The sequence below is a fragment of the Drosophila miranda genome, chromosome 3, assembly GCF_003369915.1.
Source record: "Drosophila miranda strain MSH22 chromosome 3, D.miranda_PacBio2.1, whole genome shotgun sequence".
Classification (NCBI taxonomy): domain Eukaryota; kingdom Metazoa; phylum Arthropoda; class Insecta; order Diptera; family Drosophilidae; genus Drosophila; species Drosophila miranda.
In genome coordinates, this window is record NC_046676.1 from 14,326,667 (window position 1) to 14,353,642 (window position 26,976).

At 50.4% G+C, this 26,976-nt stretch overlaps 1 protein-coding gene across 1 annotated transcript in view; it reads left to right on the plus strand.

The window, feature by feature from the left end:
• LOC108160349 overlaps positions 1-26,976 on the plus strand; it is a 101,213-nt gene that overhangs the window by 63,487 nt on the left and 10,750 nt on the right. Inside the window, exons 3-10 of the mRNA XM_017294311.2 lie at positions 7,400-8,205; positions 13,262-13,439; positions 13,539-13,765; positions 14,423-14,576; positions 17,631-17,770; positions 18,013-18,142; positions 24,284-24,409; positions 24,812-25,012. Coding sequence (XP_017149800.1) covers positions 7,400-8,205; positions 13,262-13,439; positions 13,539-13,765; positions 14,423-14,576; positions 17,631-17,770; positions 18,013-18,142; positions 24,284-24,409; positions 24,812-25,012 — 1,962 coding nt within the window. The remainder of the gene's footprint in view (positions 1-7,399; positions 8,206-13,261; positions 13,440-13,538; positions 13,766-14,422; positions 14,577-17,630; positions 17,771-18,012; positions 18,143-24,283; positions 24,410-24,811; positions 25,013-26,976) is intronic.

The following is a 26,976-nucleotide window of genomic DNA, read 5'->3' on the forward strand; positions in this document are numbered from 1 at the left end:
GCGTCCACTTCCATGTCCCTCCATCATGTTTGCACTTTTGTGATGTCTGTTTGATGTTTGATGTGCAACAGTTGCACTTGAAGTGGCCATTCGAGTTGCAGTGGCAGGCATCTCTCGAGAGGAGAACTAATACACGAATAGAGAAAAGAGCGCCCCTCGGAGAGGGTCTTGGAGAATGAGCGAATGCCGCCGCCAGCTGTTGCAGTTTTCTCGAGAGTTGCCATCAAAATTGAATTCCCCGGGTCCGGGATATTAAGCGGCAAATCTGCAGTTGATTTATAATAGATTACACAATACTCGTATTTCTGTCGTTAGGGGAAAAATCAAGAAGAATTAAGTGAGGATTCTTGAATCTATTTGCGAGAGATCCTGTAAGTAGGCCACTTGCCACATGTCTCCATGCTGCAACATGCTGCACACACGGCTTTTCCATTAAGCCGCCGAGCAGAGCGAGAGCTCAGCTGCCACTAAGCGGGGCAGAGGGGCGGAGCAGCTCTCCATCTCGGAGCTTATGAGGGCAATCAGCGAATGCTGATTCTCTTGACTGACGCACGGATGGTGGGGACAGGGCCAGGGCCAGGGGCAGGGGCAGGGGCAGGTGCATGACATTTCGCCAGGAATGCCAGGAACTGCTGCTCTTCAAACGGAAATTGCGACATACATATTGCCTTTTACAGTGCCATCCCTGCAGCCCCGAGCTTCCGCTTTCGTTTCTGTTTCTGCCACTTTTCGTTTGCCTTACAGTGTGTGGCACGCTCTCGCTCTCCCTCTCTAGTTTTTTGTTGGAGAACTAAGTGTTTTCTAAATTACCGTAATTTATTACAGCATGTGCCCTGCCCTGCTCTGCCCTGCTCTGCCCTGCTCTGCTCTGCTCATCTTCAAATGTATTGCAATTGCCAAGTGTGTCAAAAGTTGCATCGCTTTTTGCTAGCTCCACCTGCCATTGTGCTACCCCGGGTACTCATCGTTGTTGCCACTTGGCTCGTTGTTGCACATTTGACGCTTCATACTTTTGTGCGGCAGAGGGCAGAGGAGGCTGCGGGGAAAGCCACTAGCAGGCTGGCTGCCTACAAAATTGTTAGCTCTAAAAAGCCACTAATTGTTTTGCCGCCAATTACGTGCAACGGAGTGTGCGAGTGTGTGTGTGTGTGTGTGTGTGCTTTCACTCTTTATTACAATTTATTTTCTGCAGGCTTTCGACGCTCCTCGACACTCACCTTGAATGTAATTTGTGCACATTTCTCGACAGATTTTTGCCCACATTCTGTGGCCTGCTCCTCGAAGCTTAAAGCAATATTTGTACAAAATCAAATAAATAAAGTCCTCGGATCCGCACAAACACAAACACGCGCGTACGTGTACATACTGGGAGGCACTGTGGGCATTAAGCAGCAAATGATTTACACATCTTATGGAATAACGCGCATACGCAGCGTTGTGCAGTGCAGAGCGAGAAAGGAATAGAGAAAACCTTTTTTTTTTCCCCTGTAAATAAATGATTATTTAATATTTATTTTTATGCTGTGGGTGGGGGAAGGACTCACCCTACTTGCATCATTTTTCATGCCACCTTTAGCCAAGAGCCGTAAGTGGCGCACAGGGCCGCACAGGCTATGGCCATTAATGCCAGTTGATTGGTCAGCAGAGGGTGCCAGACACAATGCACACAGATACACAGATACACAGCACACACATGTATTTATTATTTGGCCAACGTTTGTGATTATTTACGCCTGATAGGGCAGGGCCGTGGGCCGGGCAGAGCCTGCTTTGGAGGGTGTAAAAATGATTGAATGCCCCGAACTGGACTCTCAGTCCGATTGGAATTGGATGTGTTTGTGGATGTGTGCTCTCCTTATGGCTTTGTTCTCTCTTCTATACCCGTATCTGTGTGTGTGCCTTTCTGTGTGTTGGTCTCCAAATGGATATTTTTCCTTAGACAAACGAATAAACCAATGTCTTGTGTGATTTATTTAGTGAAATGCCCATTGGATGGAGAGGGAAAGCCTTTTTGTTTTATTTTCCATTTCGTAGCAAGAAAAATCTTCGATTTTCCACCGCTTTTCTTCCGGCACAAATAAAGGATAAGCTTTAAGTTCAAAATACGTAAAATGCGTACGTAAATCTGTATTTATTTTATCAATCATCCCACTGAGCCGCCGCCAAGTGCACCCCCTCCCCCCCCCACGCACCACATTCCCAAAAAAGGGAAAGCAAAAAAAGAACCCATTGAACCGTAGAGACAATCAAAACACACACACATAGAGAAACCTCCCGCAATCACTCACCGGAGAAGAAGAGCCTCTCGACTTTCTCTCGCTCCCTCTCTCTCTCTCTCTCTCTCTCTCCTGTCGCTTTCCACATCAATGGTAAAGCGAAAAGGGCTGTCCACTCGAGGCGGTGGCGGTGGCGGTGCTCAGGGATGGAGGGAGGGGCGGATGGGGTTGAGTGGTCGGTTGGTCGGCTTGACGGCACGTTTAATGAATTGGAAGGTAATAAGCAAAGCATTACGGCTATTTCTTCATCATCGCCCGTCGAAACCCCCCTCCCCCTCACCCATCTCCATCGACGGCTGATGGCCGATAGCCGATGGCTGGCCTTCACTTTGATTATTGATTTTCATTGGAGGCGAGGAGTATTTCTTGTGCTGTCTTATTGGATTTGTGTCCGAGAAGGAGAGCATCAGGCCGGGGGGGGAGGGGAGGAGGCTGGAGCAGCCAAAGTTAATAAGATTTGCTTTATGTGTGTGTTTTTGCTTAGAGTTCTCTTTCCTTTATTCTCCCTTTTTTTTTTTGGGGAATTTTGGGTAGAGGGGGGGTTGGGGGGGAATTAATTAAAGCCCATAAAAAATGGTCGAGTGCCAGGAATGCAATAAAGTCAACGAGAATCGAGAACGGGGGGAGAGAGAGAGAGAGAGAGAGAGAGGCAGAGATGGTGGGTGTGGGTGTGGGTGTGGGCTTGTAGCCACAAAAACTATCCCATAGCCAAGTGGCATAGTCCCTGCCGCCGCACAGGGCTCTCTGGCGCGGAGCACGCATCATTTAAGCGCTAAATTATAGCATACTTTTATGCGGCAGGTTATAATTCACAGTACGTGCGAAATGCACTTGCACGGGCGGACAGTGGAAAATTATCATTTTAATTGCGCATTTCCCGACGCCACAACAACAGCAAAAAAATAGTGGGGAAAATCGCGGGAAAACCCGGGGCCGGCAAAGTCAAAGCAAAAGTAAATAAATTATGCTGCAGCCAGAAACAACATTTTATTGCCCTGCGCTTCGTTTTATTTGCATTCATTTGCTGCCGCTGCCTCTGCCGCTGCCGCCGCTGCTACTGTGGCAGTGAAATTGTATAGGAAATGCCACGCCACCCCCCCCCCCCCCCCCCACTCTGAACAGCCCCCGTTAAATGTGGAAAATTAAAAAGCCAGCGCCTCGAAATGAAAACATGATAAAGTCGCACCATCCCTGCCACCCGTCAAGAGATAGAGAGGCGAGAGGAACAGGAAGTGGAAGTGGAAGTGGAAGTGGAAGCGTGCCCCACAAAGTTGCCATCGAAATTTGGTCACGTGCCTCATTCCTTCACAGTCACTGGGGTACGCTTCTCTCTCTTCCCCTCTCCCCCTCTGTGTGGAGTTATTTACGTGCCGCGCACATTTTTTGGCGCTTAATTCATGTTGTTTGAGCGCTGGCTGAGGCAAAGAGAGAGAGAGAGGCAAGCAAACAAACAGTGAGCAAGATAAAGAGATAGACATAGAGCGAAAGGGAGAGAGAGAGAGAGAGAGAGAGGGAGAGGGAGCTAGAGAGATAGGCAAACAAACAGAATGAAATTTGTTCGCTGGCTGGCTTTTTGCCCTGGACCCTTTCGCTGCTTGTTTTCTCAGTATTTGTTTGTTGACTGTGGCGCAAAACTGCAGCCATGTTTCAGGAGTCCACGGAGGAGGAGGAGGAGGGGCCACGCGACGTATACTTAATTTGCGGTTGGCACTGGTCACACAGCACGTCGACGACGACTACGACGACGTCGCAAAGTGCGCTACGCCTAATGACCAGGAGAAACGAATGGTGCATAGAGGAAAATACAAGTCAGGGGCAGGGGCTACCCTTTCCCTTCCCCTTTTGGCGGTCGCCAAGAGAACTCCATCCTAGGGCGCCGCCAATTCGGTCATACCCCTGGCCCCTTCTCCAAGGGGGTCGGTGCCTCTCTCTCGAATGATGATGGAACAAAGTGCCGACCTTTTTGGCAAAGTCGCCAGGCGACATAAATAATACGCAAGAAGTCACGGAGGCAGGCACCAGCCACCAGTCGGGGCAGAGGCTCTTCCTTTTTTTTTTATAGATGGTAAATGACCAACGAAACGAGTTTCTTGCATTAAATGTACGAGTACCCCACACCCGTAATGTTTTATCTAATTTTTGTAATGCTGTGCGTGCTGAAGTGAGAAATATGGCCAAGGAACGTGGTCAACATGACGGATGAGGAATCGTCGCCCCCTCTCTGGGCTGGGAGACGGACCTAAGGCGGCTATCAATTTCTATTAGGCCCGTTCGCTCTTTTAAAGTGCAGCCGGCGCAAAAAAAACTTCCACATAGAAGGGGAAAGGGCAGAGGAGAGTGGAAAACAAAACGGCATCGGCAGAGCAAAAATTGCTCTTAATTGGCGGCAACCATTAAATGCAATTTATCAAACAGACGACAGACAACACACACAGAGAGAGAGAGCGAGGGAGAGGGAGAGAGCAAAAGAGGGACAACAGTTGACAATTAATTTGACACAATTGCAAAGCAGAGAGACACACAGAGACAGCAGTCGAGAGTCGAGAGGTGACCAAAGGTGTCCCCAATTGCAGCTGGCTCCTGGCTGCCCCTTCCCCCTGCCCCTGCAATGCATTTATAGTTGACATTGTGTAAATGTCGCTGACATTCTCTTCCTTTTCCTCTCTGTGTGTGTAATGAAGCATCGTGCGGGATGCATGTGGCAGGGTGAAAGATGGAAGCCAGAAGGAGGCACAAAAACGAGTCATATGGGGCAAGACAAGCCCTAGGGCTGGCCAGGAAAAACATCTTCCACACTGCATTTCGTCAATGAATTAATTGGTAATCAGCAAAATCTATTCATGCCACTCAACCGAGTGGCTCCATGCGGTGGAATGTAGACTATTCAGAGTCGATTAAAAGGCTTTTAGTTTCCAATGGCAGTAATGAGGATGCCACACAGGCTGCTCCTGCTGCTGTTGCTGTTTACTGGCTTGCCACGCAGAATTTCCACAAAAGCCGCACCCTTCACCGCCATCACCACCACCACCACCACCGCATGGCAGGCAAAGTGCAGCCCCTGCCTCTGCCTCTGCCTCTGCCTCTGCCACGCCTCGCGGCTCTTGCCACTCGACTCTTGCATTAAGTGGCGGTTGGCAAAGTTGTCGGCGTTCTGGAACTCGAACAATGCACACGACCAAGAGATTGCATGCCCTCGTATGTAGGCCCCCCCCCCCCCCCATCTTTCAGGTGCAAGTTGCAGGAGGAATTGCTCCCTGGGGCTCTCTGGGTGGATGTTGGCGCGGGGCTAAGAGACTTGCCAGCTGTTCGTATGCCTTAAGGACATTAACCTAATCAACGCTCAGTGCGAGGCACGCGGAGAGGAGGGGCCGTATGTTGACAGTTGACTTCGGAGATGGGTGGAGCCGAGTATTGACTGTCCCTGTGAGCTATGGCTTAATGTTTGCACTGCAATGCCACGAGTACACGGTAAGGCGTAAGTTATGTAACTCCCAACCACTGCAGATAAGACTGCGTTGGAGGACGAGCAGGTTTAAAACAGAAACAGGGGAATATGGATGCCAAGGATATTATGTCAGGTTTATCCGAGATTATTCTGGGCATTATCAGAATATCGAATATTCTGGAATATTGAATGTCTATTGGCTGCAGGCTGTGGCTTGTAATAATTATCAAAAATGGAATGTAATCCATTTACAAATTCCTAATGACCTGAATGGAGGCCACGAATATGAAACTAATTGACAAACAATGCCTGCCACTTCTAGAGTCCTTTTTTTGTGCGTGTGTGTGTGTGTGTTCATTAAATTTACACGCACACACAGGCACAAGCACACAAGTCGAGTGCAGTGGCGAGGGGTGGGCAGGTGGCTGGGTGGCTTGGGAGGCCAAAGCCAAAGCCAACGTCAGTTTTATGTAATTTCCGTCGCAATCTTCCATTTACAACTTAAGTTACAGCACAAACACAGCTACAGCTACACAGGCAAACAGAGCGCATACACACGCACACACGCACACGCACACATGCACACGCACGGGCTGTGCGAAAAGTGCTGCATACTTTTAAGCTGTTGCGAAAACATTTTACCGCCTATACATGTGCCTGGGCATGTGTGTGTGTGTGTGTGTGTGTGCAGCCCTGGACTAGCCTCTAACTAACTCAAGGCTGGGGTTTCCCCCCTTTCCCCCGCAACGGCGCAGGATATGCCGGGCAGAAATTTATTAGGCCCATTGCATACTTTTGTGCGTTCACTTGAAAAATGACAACTTTAATTTAGAGAGATGAAGAACAGTCGGTCCCCCAGCTGCCCAAGCCCCCGCCCCCAAAACAAGAAAAGGGCTGGAAGACAAAAGCGTCAGGCAGACAATGACATCGTGGAGTCCTCCGGCGCCCAACCACACACAGACAGTGGCTCTGGCTACAGTTGACTCCTCCAGACACAGGCACAGCCACTGGATGAGCTGAAGCTGAAGCCAAAGCTGGAGTTGGAGTTGGAGCTAGAGCCCGTGCTGTAGTTGTCCTTTGATGGGTTCCCCAACCCCCGCTCCACGACTCTTCTGTCTCGTCTCAGATGAATATTAATTACCATTTGAAAGCTTGTCATACACTTGTGTAAATTTATCAACAACAGCAACAACCACAGCAATGGGAGTGGAGTGGAGTGGAGTGGAGGACAAGAACCACACCACACGACAATAGGATTCAGGTCTGATAAGGGACAAGGGGGGGGGGACAGACAATCAGCAGAAGGGCAGGGCTAACAAGTCGCACAAAGTTAGGCATGAAAATAGCTTGGGATGTGTGTGGGTGTGGGTGTGGGTGTGTGTGTGTGTGTGCCGATGGGATTACCAGGGGATTTGCATGCATGGAGAAAACATTCCGAAAGAGATTCATTCCTACCCCCCTCCACTGCCACTCCTACCACCCAAAGTGTGCATAAATAAATGCTTGAGTTCGGGCCGCCTCCCTCGGCTGCAGTCTGCAGGAGGGAATGCCATGTAATTGATACGCTCCCTGGATCCCATGGATCGCTAGCTTTTTTCCCCTTTGCACCTTTGGAATCCACAAAACTGGCTCTTACTCATGACTAATCGAATGGAATATCCTTTGTATCCGATTGCAGGCACCACCTATACGCAACCACAGAATATCAATGGCAAGTCCATGCAGATGCCGATGCAGAAGCCAAAGCCCGCCGAGCATCGAGCAGTCAGCAAGTGGCTGAGCATATCCAGGCAGGAGCCGCACAGCTTCCAGCTGCACGAGCAGCCGCAGGACGAGGAGGAGGACGAGGACGTGCCAGTTGACCATAAGCCGAGCAGCAGATGTGCCGCCGCCAAGAACTGCAGCAAGGCCAAGTCGAAGTGGGCCCGGTGGAAGGAGCAGCTGAAGGTGCACCAGGCCCATCGGGCGGCCAGGCGACGGCAGCGACGCGAAACCGAGGAGGAGGAGCTCGAGCCGCCATCTAGGCCCACCTCAGCCGCCACGTCCGTGTCCACGTCGGCGGCCACCACAGCGGCAACGGCGGCAGCCACCTGGACGACCTCTACGAGGAGCTCCTCCGCTTTCTATGGCAACGAGTCGACCACGCCAAAGGCGAAGCGGGTGCGCTCCACGCTCCACCTGGCGCCCGAGGACCTCAAGCCCAAGCAGAAGGAGCCGGTCGTCATCATAGACGATGTCGAGGAGTTCGACAGCGGCACTGGGGTGCGGGACGTGTTCGGGCGCAAGAGTCCGCGCGAGGATGCGGACGACAGCGAGGACGAGGAGCCGCTCGAGCCGCGGGTGCTGCCGCTGCGGCCAGTGCCGCCGAATCCCTACGAGGACGAGGAGATGTCCGTGGTCTATGCCGAGCAGCACTCGGAGATCCGGCTGATGTGCGAGGTGGATCTGGACATTGCCTCCAGCATGTGGTACAAGAATGGCCAGGTGAGTGTACCACCACAACTATATCTCTCTCTCTCTCTCTCTCTCTCTCTCTCTCCCTCTCAAGTGGAGCTGTCGGGACTGCCAACTTGTCCAGTGCCTTTTGACTTTAATTGCATTCTTAGCCTTTCACTTGAGCACTTGTCCCCCCCCCCTGCATCTGCATTCCTCTGCTTCCACTGTTTGCTCTGTTTGTTCTCTTTGTTCTTTTTCCATCCGGGGAATGTCTGACTGCTGCTGTCCTCCAGGGCCGTAGGTTCCTTCTGTCCGAGACGTCTCGAGTGGCAGTTTTTCCCGGCTTTCCTCTGGCTTTCCAGCCCTCAGTGTCTGCTGGCCATCGCATCGCTTATTTGTCGCGCTAACTGCCGCATTATGCAAATGGGATAATCGCCATTATTCCGTAGTTTCTGATGTCAAAAGCTCGCGCGTTTGTGCTCCGGAGTTTGTCTTTCAGTTTCCGAGTCGTTGGTCATGGCCGGTGGTGGTGGGGGTGGGGCCCTGCCCCTCTGAGGCTGGAGGCGGTCGAGCCACCATGGAGCACAAGTTATTGAGTTGCAATTGCAAGGGGCAAACAAAGTGTAGTCCACCTTCGGGCTTCGTGCAATTATGACGCCACGGCCGGGGTGCCAACGCGCTCTCAGAGTGCGTTGATTGCTCCCCAAGGACATGGTGGCACGCCAGGATAGCAGTTGTACAACTTTTAACACGAAAAAAAAACAGAAATGAAAGACTAGAGACACACACACACACACACATGCATAGTTTTTCCAGGGCCGTGCATCTGTTGCTGCTGTGTGTGTGTGTGTGTGTGGCTCTCTCTCCCTCTCTCTCTCTTGTTGTTCTTGCACTTGTTTTCCTGTAAATACAACAAGTTGGCAGGCCAAGTTTTTGATGGGCAAATAATACTCGTAGCTGCAACACTTTGTGCACGTGCCCGGCTGTTGCCTGTGCGGTTGCACCTGCCCCCAGCCGGAGCAAGCAAAAAAGAGTGTGTGTGTGCGTTGCACACACTTGCGGCCAACACATGCCAACATTGTTGCTGCAGATGGAGTGGCAGCGTGGAGGAGTGCCAGACTGCCAGAGTGCCAGACTGCCAGAGTGCCAGAGTGGGAGCTGCTGTTGTTTGTCTACTCGTTGCGGTTGCATTTGCATTCTATATTAGATTCCGTTTGCAGACCCTAAATTGCCTGTCAGCAAGACACGTCCTGCCCAGCCCTGCCCTGCCCCTCTCCGGGGGGCGTTCCCCATCTGCGTTTCCCCCCATCTCGCTGTCTACGGATTTTATTTGGTCGCCGAAAATGATGCCGATCGCTGCTTCGATTGCAGGCCGTCAAATCTCTCGATTTTAAGGAGCATAAGAGCATCCTTTCGTTGGCCTTTGTTTTGCGGCAGTTTGTTGGCTTTATTCTGCGATATTTCTGTCGCCTGGCGAAAATTGCCAGACATAAACTTTAACGCCCGCCCCCCCCACCCCACCAGCAAGGCAGCGGCAAGGGCAGAGGCAGGGGCAGCGGCAGGGGCAGAGAGCCAACTGATACTATAGCGGTTTTATGGTTGCAGCTTGCTGCCGCTGATGCCGTGTTGTGCCGCACACTTTGTGGCGCTGCCAAACAGATTTATGGCCCGTGGCTCAGGTTTAAGTTCAACAAACTCGCACAGGGCTTCCTCTCCTTGCACCGCCCCGCCCTGCACCCGCCCTGCACCCGCCCTGACTCTTGGTTACCATAAATTGCATCAGGCCCAGAGCCTCTCCTGTCAAAAGACCGCACTAAGCCTCCATTAGTCAATTAGGAGCGAACTTAAGATGCAACATTAATAGACAGCCGGCTCTCCCGGGGGGGGGGAGTGCTGCAACTGCAACTGCAGCTCCAGCTGCAAGTAAATCACATCAAGCCCGCAAATTAATCACTCGGCGACTCGGGTTGAAGAAAAGCCACCACTTAGGGGAGGAGCAGAGCAGCGGAGAGGAAAAGGCGGCAAGTTGCCTACTACTTTGTACCTTTGACAAGTTTATTGAGTTACTAACATTGTCGAGCAGGGGGCACGAGGCACAAGGCTCATCTCTGCTGGTCGGACTCTGCGATGGCAAATAAAATCAACGCCATTGCAGCGGCAGCCGCCATCGCGCTGAGCATTTCCCAACGGTGCAATTGTATTAGTTGTGTTAAAACAAAGGCCAGCCATGTGTGAGAGCAGCAGGCACGAGAAAGACAGAGAGAGAGAGAGAGTCGTGGCAATTACAACAAAGGGGCAGCAACAAAGGGGCAGGGACTGGGGTCTGGGGCTGGGGCTGGGGCAGGGACTGGGACTGGGGCAGGGACGGGGGCTGGGGCAGGGGCAGGGACTGGCGCTGGGGCACGGACAAAAGCCAAAAGAAAAGGGAAGTAGATCCCTTACACGCCGCCAAGCGAATGCCCTGCTTATCTGCAGCTTGAAGGAAAACACACACTCTTTCCCTCCCCCTCTCTCTGCCTCACTCTGCTTCTCTTTCTCTGTGCTAATGAAGATTTCTCAGAGGGACAGAGCATTGCTCCTCCCGCTACAGACATTCTCCCCAGTTGTGGCTCTCTGCAGGAGCAGGACCAGGACCAGGACCACGACCAGGACCCTCTTCCCTTTCAGCTTCCAGTGCGCGTTGACTTTTGTCTGGTGTGTGGGCTTCCACACACACGACTCCTGCATTCTATGGCATTCCTCTTGCTCTTCGCTCTCCATTCTGCTGCAAGTGCAACTGCGGCAGTGACATGCGACAAGTGTTGCACTGACAGCTTGCAACATGAGCGACTTTTGTTGTACTTTCTGGAGCGTTGCACAATGCATTAGAGAGTCCCCGAGAGCGCCAGGCAAGCCCCAGTCCCAGACTCCTCTCTCTCTTCTCTGTGTCTGTGTGTGTGTGTCTGTGTGCGTGTGTGTGTGTGTGTGGCAAGGAATTTATTGTTGAAAATTATCAAGAGGCTAATATATTTGCCGAAAGCAATTTCAAGTTAGTGGCTTTGGGGCCAGCCATCAGCCCAGGAGCTGCTACGGGCTGGTTGCACCACCAAGGGGTAAGTAAGTGTTCGTTGGTGGGGGGGAAGGAAGAGCAGTTGATGGGGGAATATGTGCCCGAAAGAACGGAGCCAATTATGAGAGTACAGTCGCCGATCTGAATGCGATTCCTGCCCCAAAATGTGGCACATACTCCCATGTGCCCGAATATCCCTTTAAACGTAATTTAATATTACCAATTTGCATTATTATTCTGAAGCGCAGGCAAAAATTCGATTTTGAAATGTAAATCGAAAATTGGCAAACAAAAAAGTTTTTACCAAAAACCAAATGCAATTAGAATATTGCAAAAACCAATGGACAGAGCCGAGCCCCTTCGTGGCGCCACAAATTATGCAAATTTATGCGTGCGCGCCTTCAAATATGCAACAATTTATGCGAATCAAGGCATCTGACATCAGACAGATACCAGGGCCGAAAAACAAAAGAAAGAAAGGGGGGGGCAGGCACGAACACCCAAACACCCGAGCGAAGCCTGCAGTACAGATCGCCATTTGGCAATACACGGCACAATGGACAATGGGACAATCGAGCGTGTAATCCGGCGGCAAGCGCTCGGCGCTGTAAACAAGGATTTGCCACGCTCATTTAACGCTTTTGTTCGCGTGGCCATGTTGGCAAGCCACACACACACACACACACACACACACACAGCCACACACACATGCAGACAGGTGGCTTGGACCGGTCTGAGCTGGGTTTGAGCCTCCGCCGGCGGCCAAAAACTCTCGGATCGACAGCGACATGGACCTCCGGCATCGACCTCATAAATTTCCAACTGAATGCCCCGCTGCACAGCCACAGCCACAGCCACAGCCACAGCAAAATCCAGTTTCCACTTTGCCAGTTGCCTGTTTTTCGCAGTTTTTCGCAGCTCCCAGCTTTCCAGTTGCCAGTCGTCGCTGGTTAATAAATTTCCAGCAAATGGCCGCCGCGCCACGTCGACTGCGGCAAATGCTCAACGGAAGTGGCACACAACGGTGGCAGGGTGGGGAGGGTCGGGGATATCGCATATACGCATAAATATTTGCACTGCATTTGGGGGAAAGTGTCCATGGAAAAATCATAAAACAGAAATGGCCCAAAACGCAACGGAAGCGGAAGTTCAGCAAACAAATACCCGCCTCGAATGTATATTTTGTGTATTTCTATATCCCTGATACCCATTCTTTCCTGTTTTTGGAGTGTCTGCGGATAAAGTCTCGCCCTTTGGAATGTGTTCCACCTTTTTGTTTTTTTGTAATCCGATGACAAAAGTTAATCATTTCGACTCCAAATGGAATTAAAATTATGCCTGGACCCCCCCTCATACTTTTGGTCAGACATTTAATTGGCACTTAAACGCATTAAGCCACATACTCGTATCTGTATCTGTATCTGTATCTGTATCTGAATCTGTATTCGAGTACTGTTTCACCATAAATATATTTTTATGAAATTTCCTTTTGTTGTTGGGTTTGAGGAGCATTTGAATGCGGCCATAAATTTCAGTTTGCATTAAGCTCCGACGGAGAGCACACACACACGACTATTGGTTACAGTTTTTAAGCCATCAGTTCATTGTTGCCACATTATCAGTGGATAACATCCCAGCAGGGCAGGGCAGGGGGGGCGGCCTCATTTAATTGTCATTATTGTGTTTGTTTCGAAATGAAATGCAATAAAAATCCAACGATGCCCGAGTGCAAATAAATGGATATGAAAATATTAAAAGCAATTGTTTGCCTCGGGCTCCGCTCCCCCCCCCCCCCCCCCCCCCCCCCCCCCCCCCCCCCCCCCCCCGCCCCAAACGAGGGTCAGACATGAAAGAGACAGCTAGTAGACAGGGAGAGACGCTGAGCCAGGAGGGGGTAGCATTTAATACGCTGCATTAAAAGTTTCACAAAAGGCGTCCTGCATAATTCCGCCAGTGACATTAGTTTTTATGCCGCAAAGAAGTAAAAAGAAAACAAAAACAAAAAACGCAAACAGCTCTCAACAATTCTCTTTCATTCGCTTCATCCAACTGCAGGTCGTCCACGCCATGGACCGCACCAGCCGAGTCACCGACTACCGCTTCATCAAGGAGGCTAATGGGGCGCTAACCATCACCAATGTCATGCTGGAGGACGACGGCAAGTGGCAGTGCGAGGCGGAGAACACGCGCCGCTACACGGAGAATGCCCGACCCGTCAAGCTGGTGGTTCTGGGTAAGTACTGGCATTACCATCGCCTCATGACAGCCACTTGGGGGGGCCTTGCAGGGCCATAAAAGTTTAGACAAACACTAAAAGGTCTTCTTCTTACAGATCGCCCCAAGCCCCCGTATCTGCTAATCGACTCCCGTCGCCTCGACGCCGGCAACATCTTTGTGCCCGTCAAGGAGAACTCCGAACTGAATCTGGCCTGCATCAGCGAGGGCGGCAATCCGCGGCCCACGCTCACCTGGGAGGTGCTGCTCAGCCCCGGCGTGGATCGGCACGCCCAGAAGGTGTCCGCCGAGGTGCTCGAGCTGGAGGAGATCAAGAACGAGAAGGTAAGGGGGGGGCATTTGGCATATCCGAGAATCGATTAGACAAATTGAGTGGCAACTGTCGGCCGGACAAGTGGTGGTTGGCACACACACACACACACACACACACACACATTAGGTGTGGATAACAGCAGCTCTTGGCTCAAATAATGGATCTTCCGGCTCCAGGACTTGGCTTGGTCTGGCCTCTGGCTGCGGTTTGGGCCCAAAATTTGTTTGTCTGGCACTCGGGCATAATGAAAAGCAGACATATTGGTCAAGCAATGCACATGCTCCCCCTCCTCCCCCCCCCGTGGCCCCACCTGTCAGGCACATCGAAGTGTGTCTCTGTGGGGGTGGCTGTGTGTGTGCGTTTGTCGTTTAGACCCTAAATGCCACAAATTTGCGTGTTTTCCTGGTCGAACTGCAGGCCACACCAAACCACGCGGCACCGCAACAGACCACCGCACAGCCGAATGATCTGATGATTGATTGAAAATCTTGCCAAACCAACGGGGGAGGACGAGTGGGAGTCACTTTAATTTAAATTAATGATGCCGCTGCCTGATAACAGGCCTGACTAATTGGCCATACCACCCACAATCCCCCCTGCCAACCCGCCATAGCCGGTTTAGCCTTAAAATGTGATGGAATTTTAATCATTCTCCCTCCACTTTCCAGGACAAGAATGGCTACAAAATCAACAGCGGGGCCAAGAGCGAGGCCCGTCTTGCGGCCGTGTATCGAGCACATCACAACGCCCGAATCCTGTGCGTGATGGAGCATCCCACCCTGAAGATACGCCAGAACGCCTCTCTACTGCTGGACGTGCAATGTAAGTTCCATTTGGAGACGGGAGATGGCCAAAGCCAAAGGCATTGAGCTCTGATAGTCGTCGGTTATAGTAGGGTATATTCGTCACACTATTGTGGGTCCCAGAGCTAGGAGAGAGAGCTTTCCCCTTTAATCAAGACTCAAGGGAGCCGTATTAAGTATTTCATAACTAAATTACATTTAACTTTGACCAGCAAATGTCCAACAAGTCATTCAGTCAGTCATTCATTTATTCTCTGGGTGGGGGGGGCCTGGGTGAAAGTTTTAAATAAAAGTCAAACAAAGGGAATATCTCACCTTGTTTAATTAGCAGAAGCAGAGCCAGAGGCAGTAGAACAGCAATGAGAGCGAGAGTGAGAGCGAGAGTGGACTGGACTGGTGGCGGCTGTAAATAAATGTAAAAACCAAAAAGCAAATGTTGATTAAAAAGTTAAATTGCTAAAGTTAACACACGCCAGCAGCCACCAGGTGGGGGGTGGATGGGAGGCAGCTGCAGCGAGAAATTCAAAGGAAAGAAAGAAAGCAAAGGTGAAATTATATTAATTGAAAGTGCAGCAGAAAAACGTGGGTACGATGGACAGGCGGTGGATCTGGAGTTTGCGAGGATTGAAGAACAATCTATAAAGTGGTGTCAGGGTCAGAAATCAGCAAGATAACAGAGCGGAAAATAGAAAGAATAGAAAGAACAACAAAGTGACAAACGATGGATGCTTATAATGAGTGCGAAAGGTGAAAACTTTGATGGCGATTTTAATGAAATTAACTTTCGAAACGCCTCTAAAAGCAACAAGAGAGCACCATTCAGCGTCCGAATTGGTAATAATCTGATTAAATATATTTGAATACTCACTCATTAGACGGTGCCACAGACTGCACTGCACATCGTTGCACGTACGTTGTTTTTTTCCCGGGACTCCGTGCCGCCCCTGGCTGGCCCTCTCAATAAGCCATCAATCAATGCTTTGTACCATTCAGCAGCACATCGCATATGAAATCGAATCAAAACAGAAATCCAGCATCCCCCTCCTCCCCAGCCAGCTGCTGCCACCGCAACTAGAAAAAAACCACAAAAAAAAAAGAGCGAAATCAATGGCCAATGGCAGTGGGATGACCATGTCGATGACGATGACGAGGTGAGGCGACAATTAGAAGGACTCACACTAATTGGCAGTAACAAAGCCACAGCCACGTCCCCATAGAGGTCCAGACCAGGCACGGCTCGATCGGGTCGAGCCACAGAACAAAGTGCCACAGTTATTTGCTTTATTAATGCCCGTCAAGCCGCATAATGCCATGACAAATGCCAAGGTACACGACTAGTTGAGGCTGTCGAGGGGCTGTTGGCCAGCAAAATGATTGGAAAATGTAGAAAAGCCGTATGGGATTTGTGTCGGTGTGTGTGTGGGGCTTTATCCAGGCATGAAAATTGTAAAAACCGCAATAACAACAGCAAAACGAGCCCAGGGCTCCGTTTTACCCCACCCCGACCACAATATTAAACAACAAAAGAAGGAACAAGTTCCCCGATTCATTCAGTTTTTGCCTTTTATGCAGATAGGGGGAGGGAGGGGGAGGGGGAGTGGCATTGCTGTTGGGGCCGGCCGTCGTATAAATTAAAATGCACACACATGAAAGCATTTTGCCTGCTGCCAGTCGAAGGAGGAGAGGTGGGTGGGCCACTGCCACTGCCACTGTATCTTTATTCATTTGTATCTGTATCTGTATCTGTAATTTGTGTAGCATTTTTATGCAGACAGTTGACAGACGAATAAAAAATCCCTGGGCCCAGTCCCACCGGCAAAAATGTTGAAAAAATGTTATCCGGCAAAGGCCAGGGAAATATTGGGTTTTCTGGGTTTTTCCCCCATTTAAATTTAGCTTCCATTTGGTGATGGGGGAACTCATACTCATGGCGAGACAGGCATTCATTGATTGATTCATAAGATGGGATTGAAATTTGTTTGAAAACAATCTGGCCGAAAAGGAACATCAAGGGCCTACAAGCTGAGCGATGTTTGGCTCTCTTTTTGGAATATTTTTGGCCAACAAATTGGTAGACACACTTCTTCTGTGCTGCCCGTTTCCCCATGGTTAACCACACAAAAAGGCCGGCCATTCATTCATACATATGTATGATGTCTGACGACTGACGGCTGTCTGCATGTCACAGGCACTGCCTCGGCCACTGCCACTGCCACTGCCACTGCCACTGCCACTGCCACAAAAACAGACCTAGACACAGGCATGGACACGAACCGAATCTCTATTGAATAGTTTGGCAAACAACCGACAAACAAATTTCATTTGTCCTTTGCCCCTGCCCCCTACCCCCTACCCCCTACCCCCTGGACCTGCTGTCCGGGAGGAGACCTCATCAAATTGTATTAGTTACAAAAGCCCACAAAGGCGAGTGATGGCGCGCCGAAAAATTGAAAAGATTGAAATCAATGCGAGCCTCTCTCTCTCTCTCTCTCTCAGACTCTAATTAAAAAACATTTGATTTATGTCCAATGCATATGCAATGAATTGAAACATACTCGAATCACACACGGGGAGGGGGGGGGGAGGGGGTAGATGTTGTGCTGTCGATAGATGGTTTTTAGATTGGCATTTCGGGATTGAAATTTGTAGCTGCAATTCGGCTGGCATTACGGATTTATAATTTGAAAGGCTGAAGCCTGCTGTAATTAACTTCTAGCATGATAGACAACACACAGGACGCACACAGGACACACACAGGACACACTGTGCACACAGTACCTACTGAGCAACGGCTCAGCCTTTGAATGGTAGGCACTCGCACTCTTTGCACTCCATCTTGTGGTGGAGTCTCCGGACTCCGGAGACCAGACATTTGCATTTAGTTTAATTATAAAAGTTTCTCCATCTTGGCAGTGCAATTTTTTTTAATTAAAAAACTATTCTGTTGGTGTTGCCACAGAGTCTCCAAAGAATCAGCCCGAAAATCTTGAGCCAAACTGAAAGAACCACCTGCCATCTCCTGTACTCTACTATACACCATATACATATATCTTATATCCTTTATCCTTTGCAGATACGCCATCCTTTGCCATCTCGCGCACACCTGGCTTTGGGTATCCGCTCCGCGAGGGCATCGAAGTTAGCCTCAAGTGCGACGTCGACTCGAATCCCCCGAGCACGCCGCGCTGGCAGAAGGACGACGGTGACACGCCGGTAAGTCTAGTCCGTAGGCCGGCCTCGTCCTCGTCCTTTTGTGTGATGATTTTTGGCAGAGGAGCAAGTTTTAAATGGATTTTCGTGGAGTTGACTAAACTTGGCCGTAACTATTTACCTTGCCTTAATTACCAAAAATTGTTTACGCATAACGAGGCGACGCTCTCATGCCACATCCCATCAGCCACCACCGCCCATCACCATCGTTTATGCCGCTCTCTGATTCTCAAATATTTTTGCAGGTGCCGCAGACCGGCGATGGCTTCCTCAACTTCACATCGATACGGCGCGAGCATTCCGGCTGGTACAAGTGCACATCCCGTCATCTGAACTTCCAGTACTCCTCGATTGGCTATTACCTCAGCGTGCGATGTGAGTAGTCCTGGCGTCCCCCCCTTTTTTTTTTAGCACAAGTATAAATTAGATCGCGTATGCGTGAAATTGCCTTCAAAATGGCGCGTGATAATATTTTCCCCATTAGTTTCTTCCCTCTCTTCGCACTCCAGAAATCTACAAACTTTTTACGGCCCTCGCACATGGCGTTTGGGTTTTTCGTCGATTTTTTCGGGGATGTTGCGGCGCTTGGGGCGCCACCCTCAGAGCCATATGCAAAATGTGGCAAATTTGTATTGGCATTGGCATTGAGTGGGTGCCTGAGAGTGCCCTTGCCTCGTGTCAACCCCCTGTCTGTGGCATTTCCCCCCCCCCCCCCCCCCCACATCCTTGTACTATTTATGCTTACGCGCCATTTTGCTGTCAATATTTTCCCATTTTGCGAGGACGGGGGGCCTGGGAGAGTGGAATTTTACGCGCCCAACGCGTGTTAATGCTTGTAAATATTTTTATTGAATTTTCACCCGCTGACAGGCGCCACTTTGTTTGGAAAATATGCCTAAAAGCAGCCAAGATTTCCACCAAATCGAATCACCTTTCGGCACGAGGAAACTCATTTGCAGCCTCATTAGACGGCAAATGCAATCGGGCATCAAAACTAACTTCAATCGAAGACGCCCCGCCCCCCAGCCACGCCCCTGGGACACATCTTCGAATCTTCCAAGAATAAAAACTGTCTCATCAATCAATCGGAATGCCGGGTGCGAAATCCCAACTAGACAAACGCCAAAAAATGGAATAAAATATTGGTAATACCGACTTGACAAAGTGCCGCTGCCAGCTTTTTTTTTGTGTCTTTTGAACCCTGCCTCCCCTCCCCCTGGTGCTGTCCCAGGGGAGGGATCTTTTCTTCTCGCCTCTTTGGTTTTTTTTCTTTCTCTTTTTGTGGCACTCCTGACAGCCGCCTGTCGCTGCTCATTATGGGGAAAACAAATGCTTTATTAATAAAAAAAAAAACAAAAAGAGCCCAAGGAGGCCAAGAAGTGACGGAGAGCGCAGTCGTCCGGCCTCCGCCATATCGACATTATCGATGATTGATGGCGGCGACGGCGGCCGGAAGAAGGAGCAACTTTTCTAGTGGATTTTCAGCGAAATCTAATTGTGGGATCCCCAGAAACTGAGGGGGCAGCGGGGGCAGCGGGGGGGCTGCTGAGCTGGCAGCATGTTAAGCACATAAATCAATTTGTAAAACGTTTTATCGAAGTCGAGAGCTGAAGGAGCGCTGAAGGAGCGCTGAAGGAGCGCAGACTGGTGGACTGGAGAAGGAACTGCCGAAATGGCAAATCCAACTGGCAACAGTCGGCATATAAACCCCATTTACGACACCGGTCGTCCTTCTACAGTGTGTGTGTGTGTGAAGGGAATATCTATAAGATATTGTATTAAAGGGATGGGTGGGATGGGGGGGGGGGGGGAGAGGGGAGAGGTTGGCCTGTCATAAACTATAAAACAGCTGCCCGACCATGATAAATGGCTGCATAAAGAAATATTTTTGAAGAAAATTGCAAAGAATTTAAGGCGCTTTTCTACCTCTTACTCTATGGTCTTTCCATCCTCGGGAGAGCTGAAGTAGAGCCAGAGAAAAAACTGATAAATCTCATTCGAGACAGAGAGAGAGAGAGAGAGAGAGAGAGAGAGGGGGGCGGGGGGGGGCGGGGCGGGGCAGAGCGACACCAAAATCCCAGACAGAAGTTTGAATGCTGGCTTAATTGCTGACGATATGTTCTGTTCCCCTCACACCGCTCCCTCCAATCAGGACCCCACGCCCCGGAAAAGCTGCATCCATTGAGCTGGAAAATGGAGGCGAAAACAGGTAGCCGGCGAAAAGAAAACTTTGCCGTCGACAAAAACCGGAGGACAACGCTGACAAAATGCAATGAAAAAGCAATCAGCGATGCCAAACCAAAAGCTGCAGGACACAGAGAGCGGTTGGGGATTGGCGATTGGCGCTGGGTGGGGTGTGGTGTGGTGTGGTGGGGTGCCTGTAGGACATGACGTGCCACAAAAGTAGGCAATTCGAGGCAGTGGCTCAAACTTTTCTGTGCCCCGGCCGCGGCCTCGGCCTCGGCCACTTTCACGTGATTGATTTGGCCCGTCTGAAGGATGCAGGACGCACCGAGCTTGTTAAAACGTCGCTAATTTGACACGTACGTCAACATGGGGACGGACTCCAAGGGGCGAGGATCGATCCGTGGACGGCTGTTGACTTGGCCAACACACAGGTGCACCCGTACGGCCATATGCCGGAGACGGAGGCAGAACAAGAGCCAGAGAAAGAGCCAGAGCCAGAACCAGAAGCAGAACCAGAAGCCGGGGAAGTTTTGTTTGCCTGCCTCATTAATGAGTTGAAGTTAACATTGGGGCTAATTAATGTTGAGTGAGCCACTCTTCCGTTCGGGCCCCAACAAAGTGCAATTAGTGAAAGTTTTGTGTCCTTGCCGGGGAATATCGATTTGCCAGGATCTCTGTATGTGGTTCAAACGGTAGAAACTTTATTAATAGCCTTCAAGTGGCTGATACCTGACTCTGCCACAAGACGTTCCGCCGCGCATTGCCTTCTGGGATGCCTGAAGCCTCCTCTGGAGAGTCCTTTGCGGCTTATCCCCCATCCAAAATGCATGTGGAAATTGCATTTTCCTCGCACTAAACTAATTTTCTCCGACAACTGCTATGAAAGTGCATTTCCCCCGAGTAAAGCAAACAAAACGACCTAAAGAGCGGACCCCGGCATAAGAAGTCCCCAAATGTGGAAGGACATTTGTCCGACTCGACAGGAGGAGGAGCAGAAGCAGGACCATGAGAATTACAATAAAATTTAATTCTACACGCTATCGTAAGCATTTGCCAGGCCCGCCCCAGACACAGAGCGACAGAGCGACAGAGCGGCTGAGCATTCCTTTGGCTAATCGGAAATGTCCTGGCTCGTATTGTACATTATCCTTTGTCGTGCCGGTTATCGCGGTTTAACTTTATTGTTTATTCCGCTGTTGCTGCCACAACGACAACGACAACGACAGCGATATGGGGCACGCATCCTCCCTTTTCCTGGTCCTATAAGTGGTCCTGCTTCTGGCCTCGTCCGAGCTTCGAATTCCAGTGTTTATCGGGGCGCACGATTATTAGTTTTTCCGTTTGCTCTGCCTTTGTTTTTATAGCCGGCGATTATGTTTTGGGTGATGTGCTGTGAGGCCTTGTCCGGAAGGACTTTCAATAAAATTTTATTTGTTGTTGGCTCAAATGAAACGCGAGAGAATCTCATTTGGGCGGCCCCCCCAAAGAAACTCCCGTATTAAAAACTCATTGCGGACAAATGTCTTGGGGGGCAGAGCATTTCTTTCGTATTTCTTTATGGCCGCAAGTTTTTGTGGAGTTTCGGATAAGCATGAATTTGTCAAGAGCTTATCTTTAATGGATAGGGTTTCGAGTACAAGCACCACTCCTCTCCCCTCCCCTCTAATTTGCATTTCGTTGAGCCCCATCTTCTGGGCTTCCAATCAGTCCCATGCAGCGCCAGTCGCCAGTCGCCAGCCGGATCCGCTCTTGTTTTTGCCTCCACTGCAATCATCTTCAATTTCAACTCATGGAAAATTAATCGCCTCATGCCATTGCTTCAAGGAAAATTCCCCCCCCCCCCCCAAGATGACGGCGCCACTGCACAGAGAGCTGCATCGTGGCGGGAGGGGGAGGGAAAAAAATTAAAATTTATAACCAAGACACAAACGCAATCAAAGCTGCTACTTGCTCCCACTCTGCTCTCTGTTTATAGAGCTTGTAACCTAAGAGGATTGCTGCTAGAGACGATGATGTATGCAGCAGGGCTTCATATTCATGAGTGGCCAGGAGGAGCCAGGAGCAGGGAGAAAAGTGGGGAAATTAAGCTGATTTCGCATTGAAATTCCCTGCCAAATGAATGGGTTCAATCTGATTGATACAATCCGGCAATCCGCACTTTGAGGTGTAGTTTTTCGTGCAGCGTGCCACCAAGCTCTTTTCGGCACTATGAATAGCACTCACCCTCCCACTCGCTGTCATATTCACACACTCACAGTCTGGTGGATGGGGGACGGGGGGCGGGGGGGGGAAGGGTATGGCCCTGACAACACACTGAGTGGGGTTCGGTGTCGGAGGAAGGTTCTTCCGAGTTCCCAGGAACTTGGGACTGTCCTGTTTATGGCAGGCGAATACTCACCCACAATCCCCCTGCCCCTAGCCAAACTGCTTGGCTGATGATGATGCTTTATGATTAATGATTGGTGGCGAGAATCGAGCAGCCTCTTCAGCCTCTTGTCTGTGTGCGCCTCCGCTCTGTGGCATATTGATTCTTCTTGTTTGCCCTTCAGACTCGTATTTGTTGTTCTCATGGGTCGAGATTTATACGCCTTCCACCCAGAATCACTTTCTCCGCTCTGCGATTCGATACAGCGTCGCCATATGGGCGGTACTTGAGGCACATTTGTTTGCTTTTTCGTTATTTGTTTTTCCCTCCGGCAAGAACTTTTATGAATGGCCATTGAGTAAAATATGCGTGAAACAAGTGTTGGAAATTATGAATGTATGCGTGAGTGCGTGTGCGTGTGCGTGTGGGGGAAAATATTGAAGGAGTTTGCTTTTGGGGACAGACACTCCTTTTCTGGGGCATCGTTAGGCCAGAGACGCCCACTCATAGTTTGATTCCTGTCCTCGGGTGCATTTATCAAATGATAAACTTCCTCCTTTATGGAGAAGGATACGATACTCCCTCTCTCTAACTCTGGATATCCTTATCGCCCGGCCTCGAATTGACAAATCTCTGGCTAGAGCTGGGGCTGAGCTCTGGGCTCATTAGACATTTTCGCCCACCGACAGTTGGACAGGGACTTCGTTCTTGTGTCTGTCAAAAGCGGCAGGACACCCACCGCCTGTCCTTTGTCTGCCTTTGTTCGTGGGGGCAATAAAAAAATTTTATAACTACGTGATTTTGACTAAGTAACACGCCCTCCGGTCGGGGGGTGAAATTTTGCGCTATTGTCAGCAATAAAATCCTCGACAGGGGTGGACTGCTGGCCTAGGGGTTGGGCTAGGGCTGAATGGCCTCGTCCTGCGTTGTCCTGGGCTTCCAGAGGCAGCTGATTGACATGCGACGAGGGGTCTCAGGGCGAAATGAGCTTACAATTAATTGTTGCCGACAGACTCTCTGCCCCCTCTGCTGGAAAGCTCTCACTCTCTGCTGGAAATCTCAGTCGTGTTGTGGAACTTTAAGGGTTTCCCCTAACCACCCCGGCCCCCTTCCCCCTTCCCTTCGATCAAAGGTCCTGGGCCTTTGGTAATTAGTAGTTTTTGTTAATTGTGCGGCTCACTTTTGGGTCTGCTAATTTGATGGTCGCCCTGAGAGCCGATTGGAGACGAGACGAGACGTTAGATTCTGAGGTTGCAACACTTTGTGGGGCTCACCATCGCCATTCTTTCTGCCACACAGAAGCAGGAGCAGGGGCAGGGGCAGGGGCAGGAGCTGGAGCTCCTGTGGCACTTGGCAACTTATTGTTATGATATCCGGCCTCAGACAAAGCAGCGGCTGGCGGGGCCGCCCCATACTTTTGGGCACACGTCGGGGCAAATTGTTATTTATATCGTAATATGAACAGCGCCATAAAGTATGCGACACAAAGGGCGGACGGGAATTTAAAGCCAGGACCTGCCACAGCCACAGCAGCACACGGGAGCACTGGGGAGAGTGTGTGTGTGTGTGTGTGTGTGGCATAAATTCTGTCCTTTCGCTGAAATTAGAATGAAGCATCGTTACGGGCTTGCCTCGTAAAAAGTATATATTTATGAATTTGCGGCCAAGGAGATTGCAGCCAACTCAGACTGGGCCAATTTTCCAGCTGGCAGAGCAGCGATTTTCACTTTCCCGACGACACTCCCAGCGGAAGTGACAACTCATCGCGCGGCAACCCAGGTGCTCCCTGCGCCTCGGCAATTTGTTAGCCCCCTCTCTCTCTCGTTTTCCCTGTTTTCCCTGCTTTTCTGTCATTGAAATATTGTCACATTTGACAATTTCCCGACAGCCTGATCCTGATCCCTCCCGGCTGATGTCGTTGCCACTTTTAAATCATGATTTCGCTTTTTCTCTTCCTCTTGCAGACGATTCGGTGGATGTGACCTCGGAGCCCGACGATCAGGATGTGTCCGTGGCAGCCGCCTCGCACAATCCCAAGGGCCAGCTGGAAGTGCAGCTCGGCGGCGCCGTCACCCTGCAGTGTCCGCAAGGTAAGTGTCCTACGCCCCTGTGGCCCCCAGAAGCATCAAAGGGAAAGGGGCAGAGACAAATGCCTCCGACTTGTAATTACATTTTACATTTTCCTCTGGCCCAATCGATGCCCGCTCCCCGGCCACGGCCTCGCCATTAATTAGCGCAATAGAAAATTAATTATGCGTGCAATTTGCTTTGCCCGCTTTCGGCCAAGAGCGAAAATAGACAAATGGTGGGGCGTGGGGCGTGGGGCGGGGGGCGTGGAGCAGGTCAACCAGAGAACGCATCAATTAAAGAAATTAAAGCCTGCGTGCCATCGCCTGGCCCTGGGCTCCTGCCGCCTCCGGTGGAGTCAATTAATTAAATTACGAAATGACTTTCATCTTCCCCCCCCCCCCCCCGCTGTCTCTCCGTTTCAGGTTCTTTGGGCTGCTGGTCGCACTTGGATCCCATTTCGGCACGTCTGCGCGGCCTCGGCTACGGGAGCAGCCAGCCGACGGGCCAGTTCTCGCTGAAGGACGTCATGTACCAGGATGCGGGCGTCTACAAGTGCGTGGGCCAGCCGCTGGCCAACAAGAAGAAGCTGGAGGTGCTGCAGAGTGTCACCGTCTCAGTGAAGGGTAAGTCTCAAGGATCGCCACCAGTATATCTCGGATCCAGGCACCTCGAACGGAAATGGAGCTGCCATGCCGCCGGCTGCAGTGGGCGGATGGGCCGACACCTGCTCTGTCACCTGTGCGAAGAGTTTAAAACATTTAAAACTTTGACAGCAGTTTCGGGAACAGAGACAGGGACATGGCAGTGCCAGTGGCAGTGCCAAAGAGAGGGAAAAACAAATGAAAAGTTTTATTTTCTTGCTGTCAGAAGTTCGACATTTTACTTTGCATGTGATTTCCCCACCCCACAGCCCCCTGTCCCTCTGTCTTCTCTTTTATATTCTCGCCGCTCGCTGCTCGCTGGCTTATCTCTCATTCTCTTGTCGCATTGACACTTGTCAAAAAATCTTTGCCTGGGCGTGTGGAAAAACGACGCATGATTGATGACATCGCAAAAGGCAATTCCAATCAGCTTGCTTCACTTGCTTTCCTTTCCATTCCATTCCATTCCATGCCTTTTGGCACTCCCCAACCATTCATCCATTCATCCTTTCGATATTACGTATACGACAAGTGTACGAAAATGTTACGGCGAAAAATGGGAAATCATGCTCCCGGAAATTAAGGAAAATGCGTTAGCTTTGACTTTATATCACCTTCTGCTGCTGCTGCTGCTTCGGCTTTGGCTTCTTGAAGTCCTCTCCTCATCCTCGGGCGCTTTAAGCTGTCTTGGGGCCAAAGCCAAGTGGACATTGAGACAATAAAACTTGCCAAGTGCTCTCTCCCAGTGGCAGTGGCCCGGCGAGGAGTGTCAGCTGACAAAGACAGCCAGCGCAGGGCGTACATATCTGGACAAGCTTACCCTTGAGTGCAATCCAAACATGGAGTAGTTCCCGGCCCCACAGCCGGGACAGGACGGGCCAGGCCAAGCCAAGAAAAGCCAAGCCAAGCAATCAAACAAAGTCGCTCAAGTCCAGGGTCCTGGGGTGTGTGTGTGTGTGCACAGAGAGAAAGCGACTCCCGTCCCGCATGCAATTTCAAGGTAAGACAGTTTGTCATTAAAACTGCGAAATTGAGTGCTGGATAAACAAAATACGAAATGGAGCTGGGAATGGGATCCACCATCCACCACCCACCAGCCATCATCCACCATCCGAGGCGTTGCTTCTCTAACACTTAACGCAAATATGCAACATGGGATACGCAGGGAGAGGGAGAGAGGGAGAGGTGGGAGATGGGTGGCGTGGCGGCAGGAAGCGTGAAATAGTCATATTTATCAAGTGGCAGCCGGCAAAAGGATACCCAGGCATGCATTCGCAGTCAAAGCAGCGCCAAGAGGCACCACTCGAGTCTGATGGAGCTTCCTCAGACGCACAGTAGATTAGGTAGAGAGATAGAGAGACAGAGAGAGAGATAGAGAGATAGAGAGAGGTCTGAGAACTCCGCTGGAGTTAGGAGCTGTGTGTGTGTACTATTTGTGTTTGCTTCTGAAATTAAACAAGATTCAGGAGCGAGAGAACAACTCCTTTAAAAAGCAAAGGCGACTCCTCTCGGGCTGTCTGAAAAGTTTCCGCTTCTTTTGTGTGCATCGAGCGAAAAGAAACCCAAAGAATGAGCGGAAAGAAATCACATTTTAAAATAAATACACTCGCACTGGCACACAGGCGGAGGGTCCGTAACAAGTAATCTATGGTCTTATGCATGGCTGGAGAGCTCTGCAAACGGATTACTACCACCTGAAGGACCTCTCGGGGGAGAGAGAGAGAGCTGAGCTTTCTGATTACCTGGCCACCACTTAATTATCAAGTCAAATGGGGCCAGAAAGCGATGATGACAAAGCGAAAATTAGGGACAGAGCGGCCCCCAATCATTTGCTTCGTTGACATTTTTGATTAGTTCGCCAAGAGAGAGAGAGAGAGAGAGAGAGAGAGAGGGAGGGAGGGAGAGGGAGAGGGAGAATATTTTCATTATGCATATGAAAGTTTTTT